The following is a 20,603-nucleotide window of genomic DNA, read 5'->3' as shown; positions in this document are numbered from 1 at the left end:
CACTGAGTGCTTGTATATACCTGCTACATGTGTGAGAACAAAGTGAAAGCTATTTGTAGAGATAGGATGTTCTTCTCTTACTAGTGACATTGGAAATAGTACATCATGACCTATTGTGTGATGAAAGCCCTGGGATTTACAGAGGACTTCTGTTTAGGATCAGACTAGTACAAGATGAAAACTTGAGGAACAGACTGTAAAAGTGAGATGTACTAATACTTTAATCAGTTTTAGAAAGTGGTATGTGCTTTAGCTTTGTATGCTTTTTAAGGTTTATTTTTATTTTATATGTATGAGGGTTTTGCCTGCTCGGAACTGGAGTTACAACTGGCTGTGAGCCGTGATCTGTGAGCCACCATGTGGGTGCTGGCAGCAGAACCTGGCCTCTTCAGGAGCAGCTCTTAAGCACGGAGCTGTCTCTCCAGCCCCAGTTCTCTATGTCTTATTTTCCTGTACTTTGGCTGGAAGTGTTGAGGATATTTGAGGAAATTCTTTGGAAACAAGGATTTGCATTTTGATTCTTAAAAGAAATTGTTCTGAAAATAGATGTAATAGGTAGAGTAGTGGGTTTTTGTTAGAGTAGTGGGTTGTTGTTGTTGTTGTTTTGTTTGTGTTTTGGTGGCATCCCGACTGCCTTGTTTTCAGCTCTACTTTAACATCAGGCACAATACCTGACACCTAATATACATTCAATAAAAACTTCTTGCAGCTGGGCGTGGTGGCACACGCCTTTAATCCCAGCAGAGGCAGGCGGATTTACAATGGTCTGTAATACTAGTTTCAGGGCATCCAGTGCCCTCTTTCGACTTCCCCCCACCAAGGGCACCAGACATGCATATGGTTCACATACATATATACATATATAGATACAGGTAAAGCACTCATAATAAATATTTTTTAAAGTAGCAAAGTAGATTCCAATGTTTAGTATAGAAAAACCAAAAAATTACACACACACACACAGATGATATATATATGTGTATGTGTGTATATATATGTTTTCTTTATATATATATGTGGAAAGGAGAAGAAAGAACATTGACGTTTTCATCAAATATTGGAAACGTTTTTCATTCCCTCCTCCAATTATAGCTAAAATAAAAAGGCAAATGACTAATGTGTAGAAAGAGCTTTTTAAAAAGTTATATACTGTTAATGGACATAGAATCTGATTAGTCATGTTAATGAGTAAAAAAATAAATGTTTAATATATATGAGTAAGAGTTTTATTTAGTAAGCAAATACGTATGGTGTGCCTGATACATGGTGGTACAAGCTCATAAATTTACAACCCCAGCACTTGGGAAGTAGAAGCAGGAGAGTCAAGATGGACTTCATGATATCTCGTCTCAGAAAGAAGAAAAGAACCAAATACAGTGTGAAATGAAAATATTGTTTTACCCGACATGCTGAAAAGATGATGAAAAATAATCAAAAGGCCGAACTTTATGACATGGAACCCTTAGGACCAAAGGATTCAGTGACTTTCAGATTCATTTTTTCTTCTTTGTTATAACAGATCAGTGAATACATTTTTGGTGGTTAAACTTACTTCTCCTTTACCAGTAAGGAAGTTGGATTGGCCAGGTTCTAGTTTCTGTTTATTGCTGGCTGTGATCGATACAATCTGCCATCATGTGTCTGTTGTGCCTTGACTTGACCTGACGTGTATTCCGTCAGTATATTATAGTGTATTCCAGTGCAACTTTATGCCTTAGAGTTGAGCTCCATTCAGTGTTAGGTAGAAACCAATTTCTTCTGGAAGGGTGCTTATCCTGGGTTTAGTCATCATTAAAGAACATTGATCCCCAAAGAAGAACTTGAAACTAGGAAAGCAGGCCAAGAATCTTTAGAAAAAGGAGCCGTTTTCCTTTAGAGTATTATTCCTTTGCATTTAGACCTGAAAAGAGCAAATGACAAGGTACAACAGGTACCTTCCTAGAAAACAGAAAAGTCTCAGCCTGGTGTCAGAAAGCAAGCCGGATCTTAGAAGCCAGATTGTTTGTAGTTTATGTCTTCCTCCTCCCTGTCTGTTCTCACCACTCAAGCCCTTAGATCCCCGTGCTTGTCCAAGCCATGGGTGAGCAGGGGAAGCACTTCCAGCTCCCTTCATTCCAGAGTGGGCAAGGCAGGACAGAAGAAGCTGCGAGGTGTGGGGAAAGCAGACATGGACACGGGCAGAGCAGCCGCCTTGTTGCCTGGGCTGCTCTAACACAGCACCTACCACTGAGAAGCTGACAGAAGGAAGCATTTCCTTGTTGGCTGAGGCACTGGCCTGCTGGGTGTCTTTCTCCCATGCTCACTGATGACTGACTGGCTTCTCCCCTGTCTTCATAGAGTCTCCCTGACTACTGTCCAAGTCCAGACTTCGTAGCGGGTTGACAGAATCATAGTTTAGTCTACCACGATGATCTCATTTTAACTGGCGTCTGTAAAGACACTGTCTACCCACCTCCTGCAGTTGCCGTTGTTTGCTTTGGTCATGGTTATGGTTGTTCCTGGTGCTGGCGATAGAATCCAGGGCCTTGTGTATGTGAGGCAAGTGCTCTGCCTCGTGTTCCATCACCACCTGGAAGGGATTTTGAGGGATGCAAATGGCATTATGTAATTATGTAATGTCAATTTTTTTTAATACCAGGTGGTATCATTGTGTTAAGTTCCTTATCTTTTTAAAATACAAGCTAAAATACTTAGAGATAAAATATGGAGGAGCAGGCTCAGATTTGTAATTCCAAGACGTTGAAGTCAGAGACAGAGGATCTGCTATTTTAGACCAGCCTCATCGTGAATTTTCCCATGTGGGAGAAAATAGGGCTGGTGAAAAGGGCTCAGTGAGTAAAGGCGTTTGCTGTCAAATGCCTGGTGATCAGAGTTTGATCCCAGGGACCCATATGGTGGCCAGAAAAAGCCAACTCCTTAAGCTTGCCCTCTGACCTCCACACGCATGTTTGTATCATGCATACAGATTACAAAAGTAACAAACAAAACAGCAACCAAACACATGAATAAAAATGGAGACTTGGATTCCTTCATAGTGATCCTTTGTAGGAACTCAGGACTTGGGGTGGTGGGAGGGCATGGGTGGAAGATTAACCACTCATTGGTTGTGTCTGAAGCCATGAATGAACACAGAGGGCTTTGTTAATTATGTCTTATAACTTTAATTTTATTCAATGTTTCTAATAATATGAAGATTAATTACTTTATGGTGGTGAATGCCTGTGATCTCACAAGTCAGGAGGGAGGAGCAGGAGGTTCACTGTAGTTCTGAAGGCAGCCTGGTCTCACATCATATGTTTTGGGCCAGCTAGGGCTATATAACGTAGACAGTCACTAAAGCCAAAGAAGAGCTGGTGAGATGGCTCGTACTGGGAAAGCATAATGGCCTATGTTCAGTCCACAGAACCTATGGCAAGGGGGGAGGAAAGAAATAACTCCACAAAACTGTCTGTGTCCTGGTCCATACATATCACACATACATGCCCCCAAAACAAAACAAAATAAAAAGGCAATTGGTTGGTGGCTGACACCTGTGTTCCAGGCCTTGGGAGGATGAGGCAGGAGTATTTCTGCAAGTGTGAGGCTATCCCAAGCTATAGTGTATGTCTTAGTTTGCCTCTTTATTGCTGTGACAAACACCATGCCCAAAACAGCTTGGGGAGGAAAGGGTTTATTTGGCTTATACTTCCACATCATAGTCCATTATTCAGGGGCGTCAGGGCAGGAACTCAAGGCAGAACCCAGAGGCAGGAACTCAAGCAGAGGCCATGGAGGAGTGCTGCTTACTGGCTTGCTCTCCACGCTTTGCTCGGCCTGCCTTTAAAAAGAAAATTACTCTTTATGTGCATGGCCCCCTGGAGTTTGAGTTAAGGGTGAGCTGCCATACAGGTGCTGGGAAACAAATCCCATTCCTTTTCAGGAGCAGCAAATGCCCTTAACCACTGAACCATCTCTTCATACCCCAACCTGCACCTGCTTTCTTATACAACCCAGGACTACTACAGTGGGGCAGGCACTCCTGAATCAATCCAGGCTAATCTGATGTGAACATTTGTGTGTGTGTGTGTGTGTGTGTGTGTGTGTGTGTGTGTGAACATTTTTTTCAGTTGAGGTTCCTTCTTCCCAGATTACTGGAGCTTTCTTTTGTCAAGTTGACAAAACCCAAAATCCATACATGAATGCATACACACACACACACACACACACACACACACACACACACACACACATAATAATAGTAACAACAGCAATACAACAATAATCATAATAAATAAACAAAAGACATGGCTAGTGTGAGACCTTATAGACTGCCACCACCTCAAATTTGGTATTATGGCATATGTTCTGTATCTTATAGCCTATATACAATCAAGCTACAAGCTCAATATGAAGTGATATATCCTGGTTCAGGAGATGAGCACTGTGACTGAATTTCAGAGTAGCTAATACTATTTTTTTTATTTATTGTAGTTGAGGCTTCTTGTCAAAATGGAGAGGAAACAATTGAGACCATTGAGGCTGCTGAGGCACTCCTCAATATGGATTCTCCCGGCCCTATACTGGATGAAAAGCGAATAAGTGAGTGCTGAAGATGGCGTATGTCTGTACAGATTGCTAAGTTATTCTTGCTGTCTCCATTAGTGAGTAAATGCCAAGGGACCAGGAGAGGCTGGTTTTTTTTTTTCTTTTGTGGGTCCTAAGCACATTGTAAGAAACAAATTCTAATTGTGGTACTTTTGTTAAAAGTTCTGCTTAAGAGCTGGGCGTGGTGGCGCATGCCTTTAATGCCAGCACTCGGGAGGCAGAGGCAGGTGGACCACAGTGAGTTCAAGGCCAGTCTGGTCTACAAAGCAAGTCCAGGACAGTCAAGGCTAACACAGAGAGACCCTGTCTCAAAAAACCAAAAAACAAAACAAAACAAAACAAAACAAAAGTTCTGCTTAAACCGGGTGGTGTCGGTGTCGTACACCTTCAATCCCAGCACTCGGAAGGCAGAGGCAGGTGGAATTTGAATCCAGCCTGGTCTACAAAGCAAGTTCCAGATAGCCAAGGCTACACAGAGGAAAAAAGAAAAAGAAAGAGAGAGAGAGAGAGAGTAAGAAAGGAAAGAATTATGCTTAAATGATTTTAAATTTGATGAACTTTTTAGAATAAAAAGTAATTTGTCCTTTGTGAAATAGCAGATAATGCAAAAATATTTTTCCCCAACATGATATTTTTATTAATTATTCGGGAATTTCATACAGTACACCCCATCACACTTATAAACTCCTGTCTCTTCACCTGTTTTTTGGTTGTTGTTTTGTTTTGTTTGTTTGTTTTCTGTTTTTCGAGGGACAGAGTTTCTTTGTGTAATAGCCTTGGCTGTCCTGGACTTGCTTTGTAGACCAGTCTGGTCTAAAGAGATCCTCCTGCCTCTGCCTCCTGAGGGCTAAGGTTATTTAATTTTTTAAAAATGTATTTATTTATTGTATATGAGTGCTTTATCTTCAGAAGAGGGTATCAGATCACATGACAGATAGTTGTGAGCCACCATGCGGTTGCTGGGAATTGAACTCAGGACCTTTATGAAGAGCAGGCGGCGCTCTTAACCACTGAGCCATCTCTCCAGCCCCAGATTATTTAATATTTAAGAACTTTATGTGCATCAGTGTTTTGTCTGCAAGTATACATGTGCACTGCATGTGTTCAGTGCCAATGGAGGCCAGAGAGGGTGTTTTCTGTCCTGGAACTAGAGCTACAGAGGGTTGAGTCATGATGTGGGTGCTAGAAGCTGACCCCTGGTCTTCTGGGGGAGCACCAAGTGCTCTTAACTGCTGAGCCATCTTTCCAGCCTCTCATTGGTTTTGAACTCAGACTAGTATAATATGGCCATCTTTTAAAAACAATTATTATTTATTTATTATTATGTACACAATGCTCTGCCTGTAAATACCCCAGCAGGTCAGAAGAAGGCATCAGATCACATTATAGTTGGTTGTGAGCCACCATGTGGTTACTGGGAATTGAATTCAGGATCTCTGGAGGAGCAGTCAGTGCCCTTAACCTCTGAGCCATCTTTCCAATGCTACTATAGTCACCTTTACAGACAACTATTGAATCGGCAAAAGCCTATTGACAAAATTCCTAACCATTTGTTGTATAAAATTCTTTGTTGCCAGATAATTAGCCTACTTTTAAACCTATTTCTCCTTTGAGCCTATCTGACAAGAGGGAAGTGAAACTTGAAACCATAGTTACGAAGTCACATGAAGGCACTTGCTGATTGTTTGTGATGTTCACAGCAGTATGTTCAGCAATGGTATAATATAAAAAGAATAGCTATTGCTTCTTTCTTCAATCTTACACTTTAATTTTGAAGTCATTCATGTGTGTAAACAAGTATAAAAGCCAGAAGTAAAGGCCATAGAAGTGATAGCATAGTGTTCTGGAGGCATGGGCACTCAGCTTTATGGAGAGAGTGTTGTAACCAGATGACAATTACACAACATTAGACAGAGAGGACAAAAATGAGTATTCAACTTGGAAGAGATCCAGAGCACTAACTTATAAAAAAATTTTTTTTTAACTTTTAACAGAAAGATGTTTTTGTGTGTATGGCTAAAGTGCTAAGCTTCATGGTGAGCAGGGAATGAGACTGCAAGGTAGATTTGCTTTAGATTGTGAAAACTGTGAGAGACATGCTGTGGAGTTCGGGTTGTTTGTTTGTTTTCCTCAGTAAATTATAGGGAGGTTATTTGTGCTATGATGTTCCCTTCTTGTTATTGGAGAACAGAGCATTTGTATAGAAATTTAGTGCAGTGAGATGAGAATTGAGTTCAGAAAGCAGACATGGTGAGAGATGATAGTCTGGTGGGAAGCCAAGCCTGGGCTGAGGGGAGACAAAGGAGAGAGCTTATATAAACAGTAAATGATTTTGTTTACAATACACAACTGATTATAACTGGTTTCATTTTCCTTAGATAATAATATATTTAGTTCCTCTGAAGATGACATTGCTGCCCCAATCACCCACGTGTCCGTCACGTTAGATGGGATTCCTGAAGTGATGGAAACTCGGCAAGTGCAGGAGACAAGTGCAGACTCCCCAGGAGCCTCATCCCCAGAACAGCCTAAAAGAAAGAAAGGTGAGTGTCCAGCTTGTTAGGATTAAGTCAGTATTGATGTAGAATCCATATATGCTTTTTATTAGAAGGTGCTTCTCTATTAGTTAAGATAGGTAAGAAAAATGAGGACATGAAACAAATTGAGGTATTTCTCTATATTAGTCATTAAAAATATCTTATGCTGGCACACAACTTTACTCCCAGCACTTGGGAGGCAAAGGCAGGTGGATCTCTATGAGTTTGAGGTCAGCCTGGACTATTGAGCGAGTTCCAGGACAGCCAGAGCTGTTACACAGAGAAACCCCTGTCTTGAAAAACCAAATCAATCTGTCTGTCTGTCTATCTGTCTGTCTATCTATCTATCTATCTATCTATCTATCTATCTATCTGTCTGTCTATCTACTATGTACTTAAAATAGTTGATCTAACTGAAAGATTTTTCAGCTCTTTGACTTTTATTTATTTGTGTGTGTGTGTGTGTGTGTGTGTGTGTGTGTGTGTGTGTGTGTGTGTATGCCATGGTGCATGTGTGTGGGTTACAGGAGAACAACTTACATAGAGTTTATTCTCTTCTTTCACCATGTGTGACAATGGCTCTAACTCAAGTTGCCAAGTTTGGTAGCAAATGAGCCAATTTGCCAAGCCAGAATTTCCAATTATTAAAGCTTTAAGTTTTTATCTAATTTTTTTGTTTGTTTTTCAAGATGGGGTTTCTCTGTGTAGCCTTGGCTGTCTTGAACTCACTTTGTAGACCAGGCTGGCCTCAAACTCACAGCGATCCACCTGCCTCTGCCTCCCAAGTGCTGAGATTAAAGGCGTGCGCCACCACGCCTGGCTCTAAATTCTTTATCCAACACCTCTGTCTTTCTCTTCAGCCCAATAAAACAAACAAACAAACAAACAAAAGGCCTGGGGGTGAGGGTAGGTCAGCTTTGTTTTGAGGACATAGTTTTGTGGTCTTCCTTTTCTTTCATTATTCTTTGTTTTATTATTTTATTTATATCCTAAAGATTTTATCCTTTTTTTTTTTAAAATTATGTGTGCGTGCATGGGTGTGATTGTGGATGCTCACAGAGGCCAGAGGCGTCATGTGGGTGCTGGGAGAGAGAGTCCTCTACAAGAGCAACAAGTGCTCTTAACAACTGAGCCATCTCTGCAGCCTGTTTATCTGCTTAAGAAATGCTGCTGTCAAGAATCCAGGACTAGTGCTCGCTTCGGCAGCACATATACTAAAATTGGAACGATACAGAGAAGATTAGCATGGCCCCTGTGCAAGGATGACACGCAAATTCGTGAAGCGTTCCATATTTTTATGATCATATAGAGGGGGAGGTAATCCCCCTCAGGAACAGTCATAGGGGAGGGGAATAAGGGGAAATTGGGAGGGAGGGAAGAATGGGAGGATACAAGGGATGGGATAACCATTGAGATGTAACAAGAATAAATTAATAAAGGAGAAAAAAAATAAAATAAAAATAAAACTTTGAATGAAAGTAAAAAAAAAAAAAAAGAATCCAGGACTAGCTTTGAAGTCCCTGTGTAGCCAAGAATGACCCAGATGTTCCCTTCCTCCAAGTGTGGGGCCCAGAGGCCCTCATGCCCTAGGGCATAGTTTGAAAAGTCCAGTCTACCGAAGATTCCATTACAGGGTTCCAATAGGAAAAAACTGAAGAATGTTACAATTCTGCAGGCATTTGAAGAAAAGGGCGTTGGAGTATGTTAAAGGAGAATCTTTAACTTTTCACACATTGAGAGTGTCTTAGGTTTAGCTGTCAACTTGACACAGCCTAAAGCTGGAAAGGGGCAAGACAGAATTCAGGAATTTTTGCATCAGATTTGTCTTCTAGCATATCAGTGGGTCTCGAATGCTAATTTTTGTTGTGGGCAAAGCAGCCAATTATGGGCAGCACCATCCCTATGCAAGGTGGTCCTGGGCAGTGTGAGAACGCTAAGTAGACATGACCTTGAGCCAGCAAACAGAATTCCTCCACAGTTCCTGCTTAAGTTCCTGCCTTGCAGTCTTTTCAAAAGCAAGATCCTGTCTCACAATAAAGAAACCCACCACCCCGCCATACCTGATCAGTCTGGCTTCGAATTCAGAGAGAGCCACCTGCTTTTGCTTCCAGCTTCTAAGTGTAGGGATTCAAGATGTGTACCACAACACACAGTTTTATGGCTAATTTTTTAAGCCAAGTTTTGTAGGTATCAAGAATTTTAAAAATTGCTGGGTATGGTGGCTCACACCTTTAATCCCAGCACTTGGGAGGCAGAGGCCAGGTGGATCACTGTGAGTTGGAGGCCAGCCTGGTCTACAAAGTGAGTCCAGGACAGCCAAAGCTACACAGAGAAACCTTGTATTCAACTCCCCTACCCCCCCAAAAAAAAAGAATTTAAAAATTAGCTGGGTATGGTGGCAGCATGCCTTTAAACCCAGCACTCTGAGAGGCAGAGGCAGGAAGATGGCTGTGAATTCAAGGTCATCCTGGTCTACAAAGCAAGTCCAGGACAGTCAAGGCTACACAGAAAAACCTTGCCTAAAAAAAACCAAAAACCAAAAAATTATTCCAAAATTTAAGAGAAAGCACTAGTATGGTGATCTCAGAGAAAATCCAGTGTTCTGCTTTCTTTACCATTCCCACCCCCATCCCTGTTTGCTAGGCACTAAACTCCGGGCTTGTGGATGTTAGACAAGACTCTGATGTTGAACTATGTCTCTAGTCCTGAGGTATAATTTCACATAGAAGTAATTGTTCGTGATCTAACCTACTTCATGCTTAATTGTTACCAAAGTTATTTTTCTTTTAAATAACATTTTGAGAGACCAGTTTGTATGACCAACGTATGAAAGTTTTGAACTTGAAATTATTATACAGAGCTATTCTGATTTCAGGAAGAAAAACAAAACCACCACGGCCAGATTCCCCAGCCACCACACCAAATATATCTGTGAAAAAGAAAAATAAAGATGGGAAGGGTAAGTGCTGATATCCTTTGCCTAACAGGTCTAGTTCCCTTTCCTCCCCTTTCTTCTTCCGTGTGTGTGTGTGTGTGTGTGTGTGTGTGTGTGTGTGTGTGTGTGTGTGTGTGTAGTGACACACACATGTAACAAATGACTACCTTGGGTGTGTTAAACCTTGTAGTCTTGAACTGCTTAGTAGCTGAGGGTGATCTTGAGCTGCTGAGCTTTTCTCACCTCCTAGGTGCTGAATTAAGATGCGGCACCAGCAAACCCAACTCATCACTTTTCTTGTTGTAGCCAAATAGAACATGCTGTTGACTGGGCTTATGAAATACTGTTATCAATTTCTGTAAAGAGGCTGGTAACAAAGTAGCCTATCAAATCTATTTCATTTATTTTTATTTTCCTATAAAAATAATCCATTAATGCATTCAGCAAAATTTTGCAGCAGTTTAGCTAGTCTGGAGTTTCACTTGTAGAGCCTTACTATGGTGTGTTGGAGTTCTAGTGTTTTTACAACTCTTGCTCCAATTTGAAGGATGTTATCATAGTTGGTTTGCTGATTCTGATATAAAGAGAACAACTATTGAAAGGGTTGTTAAAAAATATACTTCTGATGTCTTCTCTATGTGATGGCTTTTAAAGAACAGACAGAAACAGTCCAGTGGCTGTTCGTGAATGGCCCTTAGGCCATCATGAATCGGTTGGTAAGATTGCTGCTCATATGACATTTATAGGGTTAGTGAGGTCTCTGCTAGACTCTAAGAATTACGGCCGTATTCCCAACACTGAGGGAATATTTATCTTTAGATACCACTTTGAGAGACCATCAGTTAATTGAACGTTATCTTATTTGTATGTGGATAAAGATGGACCTTCTAAGACTTCCGGTCCTGTGGTTTGTCACTTTGTGCTCTTTTAAAGGCAAATATGTTCCATTAAAGTAAATTGATTTTGTTTCAGGAAACACAATCTACCTTTGGGAGTTTTTACTGGCTCTGCTTCAGGACAAAGCTACCTGTCCTAAATACATCAAATGGACACAGCGAGAAAAAGGCATTTTTAAACTGGTCGATTCTAAAGCGGTGTCTAGATTGTGGGGGAAGCACAAAAACAAGCCTGATATGAACTATGAGACCATGGGAAGAGCACTCAGGTATGTGGAATTTTTGTAATGCTAGGCATATCCTTTCCAGGTATTGAAAAACAGGTGACTTTTTAACAATTAAAGACTATGATTGTATGTATGCTGTTTGCTTTTGTCGTGCTGGGGAATGGACCCCGGGCTCTGTGCACGCTAGCCAAGCACTCTACCACTGAGCTGTATCCCCAGCCTGTGTATGTAATTATGGAAGATGACAGTACTTACACAAAACAGCATGCATGTAAAGTTAAATCTTATTCCAATTGGGCGAAGTACTTTTCTTCTACAAATAGTCATTCAAACAGCAGAATCTAGCCTGGAAGGAATCCAGGTTCTGAAACTTTTGAGCAACAGTAAGTGGGTTATAAGCAGTTTGGATTTGAGGGCATTTCCAAGTTTGGATGTTCAACTGGTGGGACCTACGTAAATATTTAGAGTTCCTCCAAAACCTTGGGACCCTGTTGGTTACAAGCATTTCAGAAATTAGATACCCAACCTGTGCTTTACTTACAAAGAGATCAGAAAACGTTAAATTGTGAATCTCAGATGTTATTATTGTAGAATAATGGATACTTCAATATTGACATTAGATAAAGTAACTTAAACCTATTTTTGTTTTGTTTTTCTGTGACTGTATCATTAATTATTCCTGATATGTGTTGCTTGAGAAAGACTTGAAATAGAAATGATTAGAGGATATATGGCTTGTCAGTCTTTAATTAGAACTCTTCCTCCTCCCCCTCCTCCTCCTCTTCCCCCTCCTCCTCCTCCTCCTCCCCCTCCTCCTCCCCCTCCTCCTCCTCCTCTTTCTTCTTCTTCTTTTTTTTTTTTTTGGACAGGCTTGCACTATGTAGACCCTGCTGGCCTTGAACTCACAGAGATCCATCTGTCTCTACCTTGAAATGCTAGGATTAAAGGTGTGCACCACCATGCCTGGCTTACAACGTCTTCATTTGTCTCTTATTACCTTAAAATGTATAACTGCTTGGGCTGCGTCTTTGCTTCTTTTCCTCCTCCTCCTCCTTCTCCTCTTCCTCTTCTTTTTTGTTGGAACTTAGTGAGTTTTTAAAAAAGATTAACGTTATGCATATGAATGTTCTGCTGGCATATGTCTGTGCATTATGTACATGCCTGATGCCTACAGAGGTCAGAAGGTGACATTAGATCTCTTGTAATTAGCTACAGACATTATGTGGGTGCTGGGTCCTCTTCAAGAACAAGTGCTCTTAACTGATGAGTCATCTCTCTAGCCCTAAGGAAAGTATTTTTGGTTTTGTTTTGTTTTATATCCCAAATGTGTTTATTGGGGTTGGCCCCATCATCTTGAATAGGGGGCATTCAGTGTTGTTTCCTCCTGAGGAGCATCCTTCTGTCAGCCTTGCTCTTCCACCTGTAGGCTGACAGTGGGTGATAGAGCAGCAAACACACAAGATGGACCAGGTGTGCATGGCTACTCACCGTGGTGACTTTATAGCATCCTGGGCATTTTCTTTCTTTTTCCTGGAAAAAGCATTTTTCCAGGTGCTTTTTCTTTCTTGTGTTTCCTCTTCTCTTCTGGAGAGGGATGAAAGGGATCCTTGGGAGCGGTATGTTCTTGATTTTATTAAAACCACTGATATTTGAATCACTAAATTTTGTCTAATTAAGTTAAATTTAAGCTTTTATGAGTTCATGCTAGTAAGGGAGGGAGGGGGAAATGATATCCTGAGGTTTTCAGTAGGTTTGATTATCCCAGCAATTTAGCAGCAGGGTACCTACACAGGAAGGAAGAGAAGCAAAGGTCCAGTCATTCTCCACAGTTCTCTAGTCCGAATGCACCTTAGATTGAGTTGCTAATAAGGACTTGTGTGTGGTGTTTCTGGGTATGTGCATGGTACATGTGGTGGAAGTTAAAGGTCAATGTTTGGGTATCTTCCTTGATCACTCTTCATATTGTATTTTGATACCTGGTCTCTCATGGAGCTCAGTGCTTCAGCTAGGCTGCTTGGTCAGTGAACTGGGGAGATCTGCTTGTTTTTCTCCTCAGCATTGGACTACAGATGTGTGCCACTGGGCCAGCCCTTGCATAGGTACTTGAGATTGGAGCCCAGGATCTTAGGCAATCAGACACTTTATTAAGTCATCTTTCCAGTTCCTCATAAGGATTTAATCTGTGTATAAAAATTTAAAAAGATATATACATAAATAAAAACCCATGAACAACAAATTTCTTCATTTTTAAAATTCAGCCCTAAAATTTTATGATTAGGAAAAATTGATTTTGTTGAATGTCATCTTAATTTATATTTGATTTAATAAGATACTGTTGAAATTGTCTGTTTTGACTAGGTACTATTACCAAAGAGGTATTCTTGCTAAAGTGGAAGGTCAGCGCTTGGTGTATCAGTTTAAAGAAATGCCCAAAGATCTTATATACATAGATGATGAAGACCCAAGTTCCAGCGTAGAGTCTTCAGAGCAGACCTTATCTTCAACAACCACATCAAGTCGCAATCAAGCAAACCGATCAAGAGTGTCTTCAAGTCCAGGAATAAAAGGAGGGGCTACCACAATTTTAAAACCTGGGAATTCTAAAGCCACAAAACCCAAAGATCCCATGGATGTCGGACAACCATCAGAAGTTCTGAGGACAGTGCAGCCCTCACAGTCGCCCTTTCCCACGCAGCTCTTCCGGACTGTTCATGTAGTGCAGCCAGTACAAGCCATCCCAGAAGGAGAAGCAGCCATAACCAGCACCATGCAGGAAGAAACAGCAAATCCTTCAGTTCAGAGTATTAGGTGAGGAAACAAAGTGACCAGAGAGCATCACTGGGGGATATTCTGAGTGGAGGGACTGTTCGTTAGTGGGTCAGGATTCAGAAAGTAGAATTCTTGGTCAACAGATTGTTTAAGGAGCAAAATTATATCAGTTCTCCAATTCAATCAGTGGTTCCTTTTTTATTTTTCAGTGTGTGTGTGTGTGTGTGTGTGTGTGTGTGTGTGTGTATGTGTATGTCTGTTTGTGTCTCTGTGTGTATGGATGTGTGTCTATGTGCCTCTCTGTGTGTGTCTGTTTGTGTCTCTGTGTGTATGTGTGTGTTTGTATCTGTGTGTGTATGTATGTGTGTCTATGTGTCTCTGTGTGTGTGTCTGTGTATGTCTGTTTGTGTGTGTGTGTGTGTGTGTGTGTGTGTGTGTGTGTGTGTGTGTAAAAGTTAAAAATTAAAATAGTAAGCATCCATCCTCAGCTGTTGTTACTCAGGACTTAAGAAGTGGTGTGTATTGTAAAGATTAGACTCTGAAGTCAGACAGTTACTTATCTGTTTACCTTAAGGAAGCTGTCAACCCCTGCAACAAAGCATTTACATGTAAAATGAGGGTCACTGCATTTACAAGGTGGCAAGGTCATACATAGTTACAGACAAATGACAATGCTATTTATCCATAATTTATGTAAACACTTGGTATGACTTTATTTTTAAAAATGGAATCTACCTGAGTATAGTGGTATTGGTGGGGCCTTATCCAGATCAGGTGTGTCCAGATTCTTGGTGTCTTATTCAAAGAATTGAACACACACGCACACACACACACACACACACACACAAGATAAAGTAGCAAGAAGTTTTGTCTTACTTGAGTTGAGTGCCCCAGAACAGTAGTTAACAGTTTAGGGCTTTCTTTTGGGTTCCAGGAAAAGGAGTTACTTTCTAAGGGTTGTATAAGCCTTTGTTTATTATGCATGTCATGATGCACTTTATTTTAATCATGAGTGTCCCTTGTGCATAGACAGAAGATGGTAAATAGGGATTGTTTTCCGCTTAAAAGTTGACTGGGAAGACACTGTTTGCCTTACTGCAGATGTTCCTAAAATGAGTTCAGTCAGATTGGGTACCCAGACTCATGTCCAGATATATTCTTAGACACATTTGAATGGGAACTAACCACAAAATAGGAATCACCAAGGGTTGCTAAGAAAGTACTATTCTGTGACGTGGGGTATATGTGCAGCTTGATGCAGGTAGGGTCCCCAGGCTGCTAAGCTATCTCTGTGCTTGCCTGTTCAGTAGTGCACAGCTACAGTCTCATCTCAGGATACTGAGGCAGGAGGATCATAATCTTGTGGCAAGCTTGAGCTATATTATAATTAAGACCCTATCTGCAAACAAAGAAAAAGAAAATTTAGGGGCCAGTGGAATGGCTCAGCAGGTAAAGGCATTTGCTTCAGTGATCCGTTTTTTTCTATGGGACCCATATGGTGGAAGAAGAGAACTGCCTGGACTCAAGTTGTCTTCTGACATGGACAAGTGTGCCTTGTGGCATGTGTGCACTCACACACACACACACACACACACACACATTTTTTTAAATTGGTGGCTAGGTCAGGTACCTACTCAAACTCTGATTTCTCCAAAGATACTTGGTTCAGATGGGAAGCATAGGGGAGACACAGTATATTTTGGAAAAGCCTGGCACCTAAGGTTTTTTAAAATTCACTCTGTTTGCCTAATACTACCACATCATTAGTATGAGGCATACCTCGCCCACCTATTAAATCTTTATTACTAGCCTTGAGTTTAATCCCAGCACCCAGGAGGCAGAGGCAGGCAGAGGTCAGAGGGCCACTGGTAGAAGTCAGCTCTTTCCCTCCACCACAGGAGTTTAGCTCAGATGATCATGTTTGGCAGCAGCACCCTACTTACTGAGCCACTTTGCCACCCAACTTTCTTAAGACTCCTAATTACCAGGCTGTACTCCCATACAATCTATCTTCTATGTAACCATTAATATACACACCACCTTTGCAATTTAATGACTGCCTCTTTCCCTTTCCTTGTTTTCGAGACAGGGTCTTGCTATGTAGCTCAGACAGACCTGAACTCACAGCCCTCCTGTCTCAGCATCCCAAGTGCTGGTTTACCATTATGTTCTCTTTAAAGGGTTTGACTCCAAGCCGGGTGCAGAGGTGCATACCTGTAATCCCAGCACTCAGAGAGATAGGCAGATCTCTGTGAGTTTGAGGCCAGCCTGGTCTACCAGAGTCCAGGACAGCCAGGGCTCTGCTAAACAGAGAAACCCTGTCTTAAACAAACATTATTACTTAACTCTTGCTCTCTTCTAGCTCTACCTCTCTAGAAAGCTATTAAAGATGGGCATGCCTGTAATCTCAACATTCAGGAGGGTCATTATAAGTTTGAAATCAGCCTGGTCAGCATAGAAGGTTCTAGGCCAGACAGAGCTACACAGCAAGACCCTGCCTCCAAAATTAAAAAGAAAGAAAGAAAAAGAGCTGTTACTATTCTCCCAGAGACAGATGGTGACCATGGTGACTTGGGTAGCAGTCTGAACCTGAGCTTTAGTTTCCCACATGGATCGGTCATCCTGTGCCTCCCCACTTCTTTTGAAGTTGCATTTACTCTTTGTTTTAACTTTTCATATTGACTATTTATCTTCTCATATGTGGCCACTCACATATAACTAGCACTATGTTTTTGTTTGTTTTTTGAGACATGGTTTCTCTGTGTAGCCTTTACTGTCCTGGACTCACTTTGTAAGACCAGGCTGTCCTCGAACTCACAGAGATCCACTGGCACCTCTGCCTCCCAAGTGCTGAGATTAAAGACGTGCACCACCATTGTCTGGCCTAAAATTTTATTTAATAATTTGCTAGTTGAGATTAATTTAGCACTGAGCCATTTGAAGTGTAACTTTCACAAAATAACTTTATCAAATTTAGAGAGAACAGTTGAACTCAAGATAGAGTTTTCAACTGATTTACAGTAACAGTAACCATAACTATAAATAGCCATGTGCGGCAGTGTATATCTATAACCCTAGCACTGGAGAGGTAGAGTCAGGACCTGGCGATAAAGGCTAGCCTAGGCTGTGAGGCTTATGTCTCAAACAAATAACAACCCTATAGACATCACAAATGTGAGCTTTTACAATTATATTGAGTCATCACATCATTTATGAACCATTTTATTTAATAATGAGGTTAGCTCATTATTCTAGTTAGTTCCATAAACTGGATTTTACATTAACATCTTTTATGTTAAATTGTGATTTTGTGCTGGGTGGGGTGGCATATTGCTATAATTCTGTGTACTGGTGAATAGGGTCAGGGCTAGTCTGGGTAGCATAGAAAGATGCTGTACTGAAAAAATTACTGTGAGAATTACTTTGGCCTCTAAAATTGTTAAAATATATGTGTATTTTATTTTGTGAAAGTATGGCCTTAATTTTGTTCTCTGTGGGCTTAGACTGTGTAGGAGTTATAGTCATGACATACTTGATGCTGATCTGGTACCAGTCATGAGCTACGAAATCCTAGTAGCTCCATTAAGAAATAGATAATCCTTAAAATAGGAATTTTAAAAAAAGTTTATCTAGCATTTTCCTCTTATGTTAAAGATTACAAACAATTATGGGATGTTTGTTATTTATTAGGAGCCAGTATGGTGATTCCATACTTTTCTTTAGAGGGGCTCATTCATAAGTACCTTATTTAGTGTGCTGATACTTTACTCACTTGTATTAATGTGGCAATATTTGTAGATTTTCACTTGACACAGGGTCTTTCTTTGTAGCCTTGGCTGCCCTTGAACTGCTTCTGCCTTCTGAGTGTGGTGATTACAAGTGTGTGCTGCTACCACAGCCAGCCCGTATAATGTTGAAAAAAGGGTTTGGCATGTTGTTAGTTTTGCTGTGATAGAAACAGGGGAGGCAGCAATGGGACCGGATGCCTTACTTTTAAGAATAATTTGTGAAGTATTAAAGATTAAAAAGATGTTCCATTTCTAATTGTCTAATTGTCTCACTTCTGTGTGTTGATCTCAATAGGACGATACAGGCTTCAACCCAGGTTCCGGTAGTCGTTTCTCCCGGCAACCAGCAGCTGCATACAGTCACACTCCAGACAGTGCCACTCACAACAGTGATAGCCAGCACAGACCCGTCCGCAGGTGCTGGGTCACAGAAGTTTATTTTACAAGCCATTCCATCATCGCAGCCCATGACGGTACTGAAGGAGAACGTCATGCTTCAGGCGCAGAGGCCGGGCTCGCCCCCTTCGCTTGTCTTCAGCCCTACCCATGTACAGCAGGTCCTTCCCAGGAATGTTCAGTCCATCTGCAACGGAGCTGTCAGTATGGATTCCTCTCCGTCCTTCAGTGCTACACCTGTGGTGACCCTGTCTCGAGGTTCACAGCTGGTTGCACACCCACCTGGCACTGTGATCACTTCTGTTATCAAAGCTCAGGAAACAAAAACTCTTAAACAAGAGGTGGAGAGAAAGGTTGAAGATCATTTGAATGAAGACACAGAGAAAACTGAACAGCAACCACAGCCTTATGTGATGGTGGTATCCAGTCCAAACGGGTTTCCCTCTCAGGTGGCCATCAAACAGAATGAGCTGCTAGAGCCCAGCTCTTTTTAATTAATACACCAAAGGAATTATGGGTGGTTATTTTTTTTTAATTGAACTCACTTTTCGGTTATCCGAACATAACATGATTTTTTTTTCTAAGTCCACAGAAGTTATAAATTTTATAACTGTTAAAACAGTTACTTCTGACTTGGCAAGGTAAGGAGGAAAACCCAAGCGCTTCTCCTCTCTAAATGTTTCAGGTCTCAGTGTGAAGGGGCGGGAAGTTTATACGATGAAGACATTCTTGAGATTTTTTTCATTTGCTATATCATATGAGTATTTTTAAAGCTTCTTTTCTAACTTGACACTGTATTAGCTTCCTGATTGTAAATACTACTTAAGTATAAATAAACAGGAAATTTATATAGGAAATATTTTCATTCCACTTGTATAATTTAAGTCTTGACCCTTTTAGATGCAAGAGACTTATTTTATACTATTAAAATTATTGTAATGTCACTTGGCTTGACTTTAGTTTGCTGCACTGTTTCATATACTATGAATTTGTAAAATGACATAAATTGAAATGTAAGCCCAGTGTATTGGTGTACAATTGTAATCCTAGCACTTGGAAGGTAGATGAAGGGCTATCAGGAGTTCAAGGCCAGCCTTAGCTACAAAGTGGGTCTGAAGCCTGGCCTGGGCTACAGGAAACCTTTAAAAAAATACAAAAAACATTTAAGTATGCCTATGATAATGTCTGAACCTGAGTTTTGGAAATGTATAAAGGCAGCAGCCTGTGAGTGACACCTCCGCTAGCTATGTGTGTAACCCTGGGCAGGCCACTTCACCTGCCAGAGTCTTTGCAATTCTGGTAAAATGAAAAGATGCACTGGACTAAACAAAACAATCTCCAACTTTCCTTCTTATAAATTTTATGATTTTTAAAATATCTATACTTTAAAATTATTAAGAATATTACCAGATTATTTCTTAATGTAAATATAGGTAAAATACTGCTAAAATGTTTTCCTCTCAAAATTATTTTATTATCAGTAAGGTGATAAATTCTGCCATGAATTCTTCCTAAGTTTTTTGTTCATTAATTCTTAGACCACTGTGTCTTGTGGCTTATTAGTAAACTTAAGTGCTGAGTGCTAAATGACAGGCTGCTATTCTGAGAGAGTCAGGGCTCCAAGGGCCAAAACAGCAACCTGAATCCTGAGCTAACGTAGCTGAGTCAGTTACTATAAAAGCATAATTGCTTTTTATTTGGGTCATTTTTTACTGTGGGTAAAGGGGAAGGGAAGCTGCATACAAAGATATTATATATCCAAGTTTCTGAAGTAGAGTTCTTAGATTACTTTTTGAATTGTAAATAATGTACATCTACTGTCACAAGAAACTGTTTTCTGCAAATTTTCTAGTATAGAAATTTTTGTAGAATAAAAATCATTATGTTTAGAGGTCTAATATTATGTTTTCATATTATAAAATGAATTTGTATTTAAACAAAAATTTAAATTTTGGAATCCTCTAAGCGTTTTTGTATCTTTAATTGTTTATTATTAAATCATGTAAAATTCTCAATATTTCTGTTTTCAAGCAAATGTTTCTTGTTTTATTTCTTTCGCCTTTTTGACACAAGGCCTCCATGGGCACACTGTGCTGTCCTGGAACTAGTGATCGATTCTGTTTCAGACTCCTGAGTGCAGGCACATGCCACCACACCTGGCAAGTGTTGTTCCCATAGTGTATGCACATCCACGTGCATGCCTTGGTGTGAACATAGAGGACAACATTTGGGATTTGGTTCATTTCTTCCACCATGAGTTCCCAGGGTCGAATTCAGATTATCAGGCTTGCAGAGTGTTGTTACCCACCGAGCATCACATCAGCCCAGGTAAATGTTTCTTTAGCACGTGCAGGTACGTACACACACACACACACACACACACACACACACACACACACACACACGCATGCACGCGCGTGGCACACACACACGCACGCACGCGCGCACACACACACACATGCACACACACA

General features: G+C 40.7%; 1 protein-coding gene across 5 annotated transcripts in view; it reads left to right on the top strand.

Annotated features, from left to right (window-relative positions):
* Positions 1 to 20,149, top strand: part of ELF1 (E74 like ETS transcription factor 1) — a 100,817-nt gene extending 80,668 nt beyond the window's left edge. For 4 of the 5 annotated variants that reach the window (XM_084767940.1, XM_084767944.1, XM_084767942.1 and 1 more), the window contains exons 4-9: positions 4,471 to 4,578; positions 6,963 to 7,127; positions 9,997 to 10,080; positions 11,029 to 11,221; positions 13,538 to 13,987; positions 18,032 to 20,149. In XM_084767940.1, the coding sequence (XP_084624066.1) occupies positions 4,471 to 4,578; positions 6,963 to 7,127; positions 9,997 to 10,080; positions 11,029 to 11,221; positions 13,538 to 13,987; positions 18,032 to 18,626 (1,595 nt within the window). In that variant the 3' untranslated portion in view covers positions 18,627 to 20,149. The remainder of the gene's footprint in view (positions 1 to 4,470; positions 4,579 to 6,962; positions 7,128 to 9,996; positions 10,081 to 11,028; positions 11,222 to 13,537; positions 13,988 to 18,031) is intronic. The other variant, XM_084767943.1, reaches the window with a different exon arrangement.
* The last annotated feature ends 454 nt before the right edge of the window (positions 20,150 to 20,603 follow it).

This window comes from Acomys minous (genome assembly GCF_964271855.1).
Source record: "Acomys minous genome assembly, chromosome: 18".
Lineage (NCBI taxonomy): Eukaryota > Metazoa > Chordata > Mammalia > Rodentia > Muridae > Acomys > Acomys minous.
The sequence above is the reverse complement of the archived record's forward strand: the minus strand, read 5'-3'. Positions and strand labels throughout refer to the sequence as shown.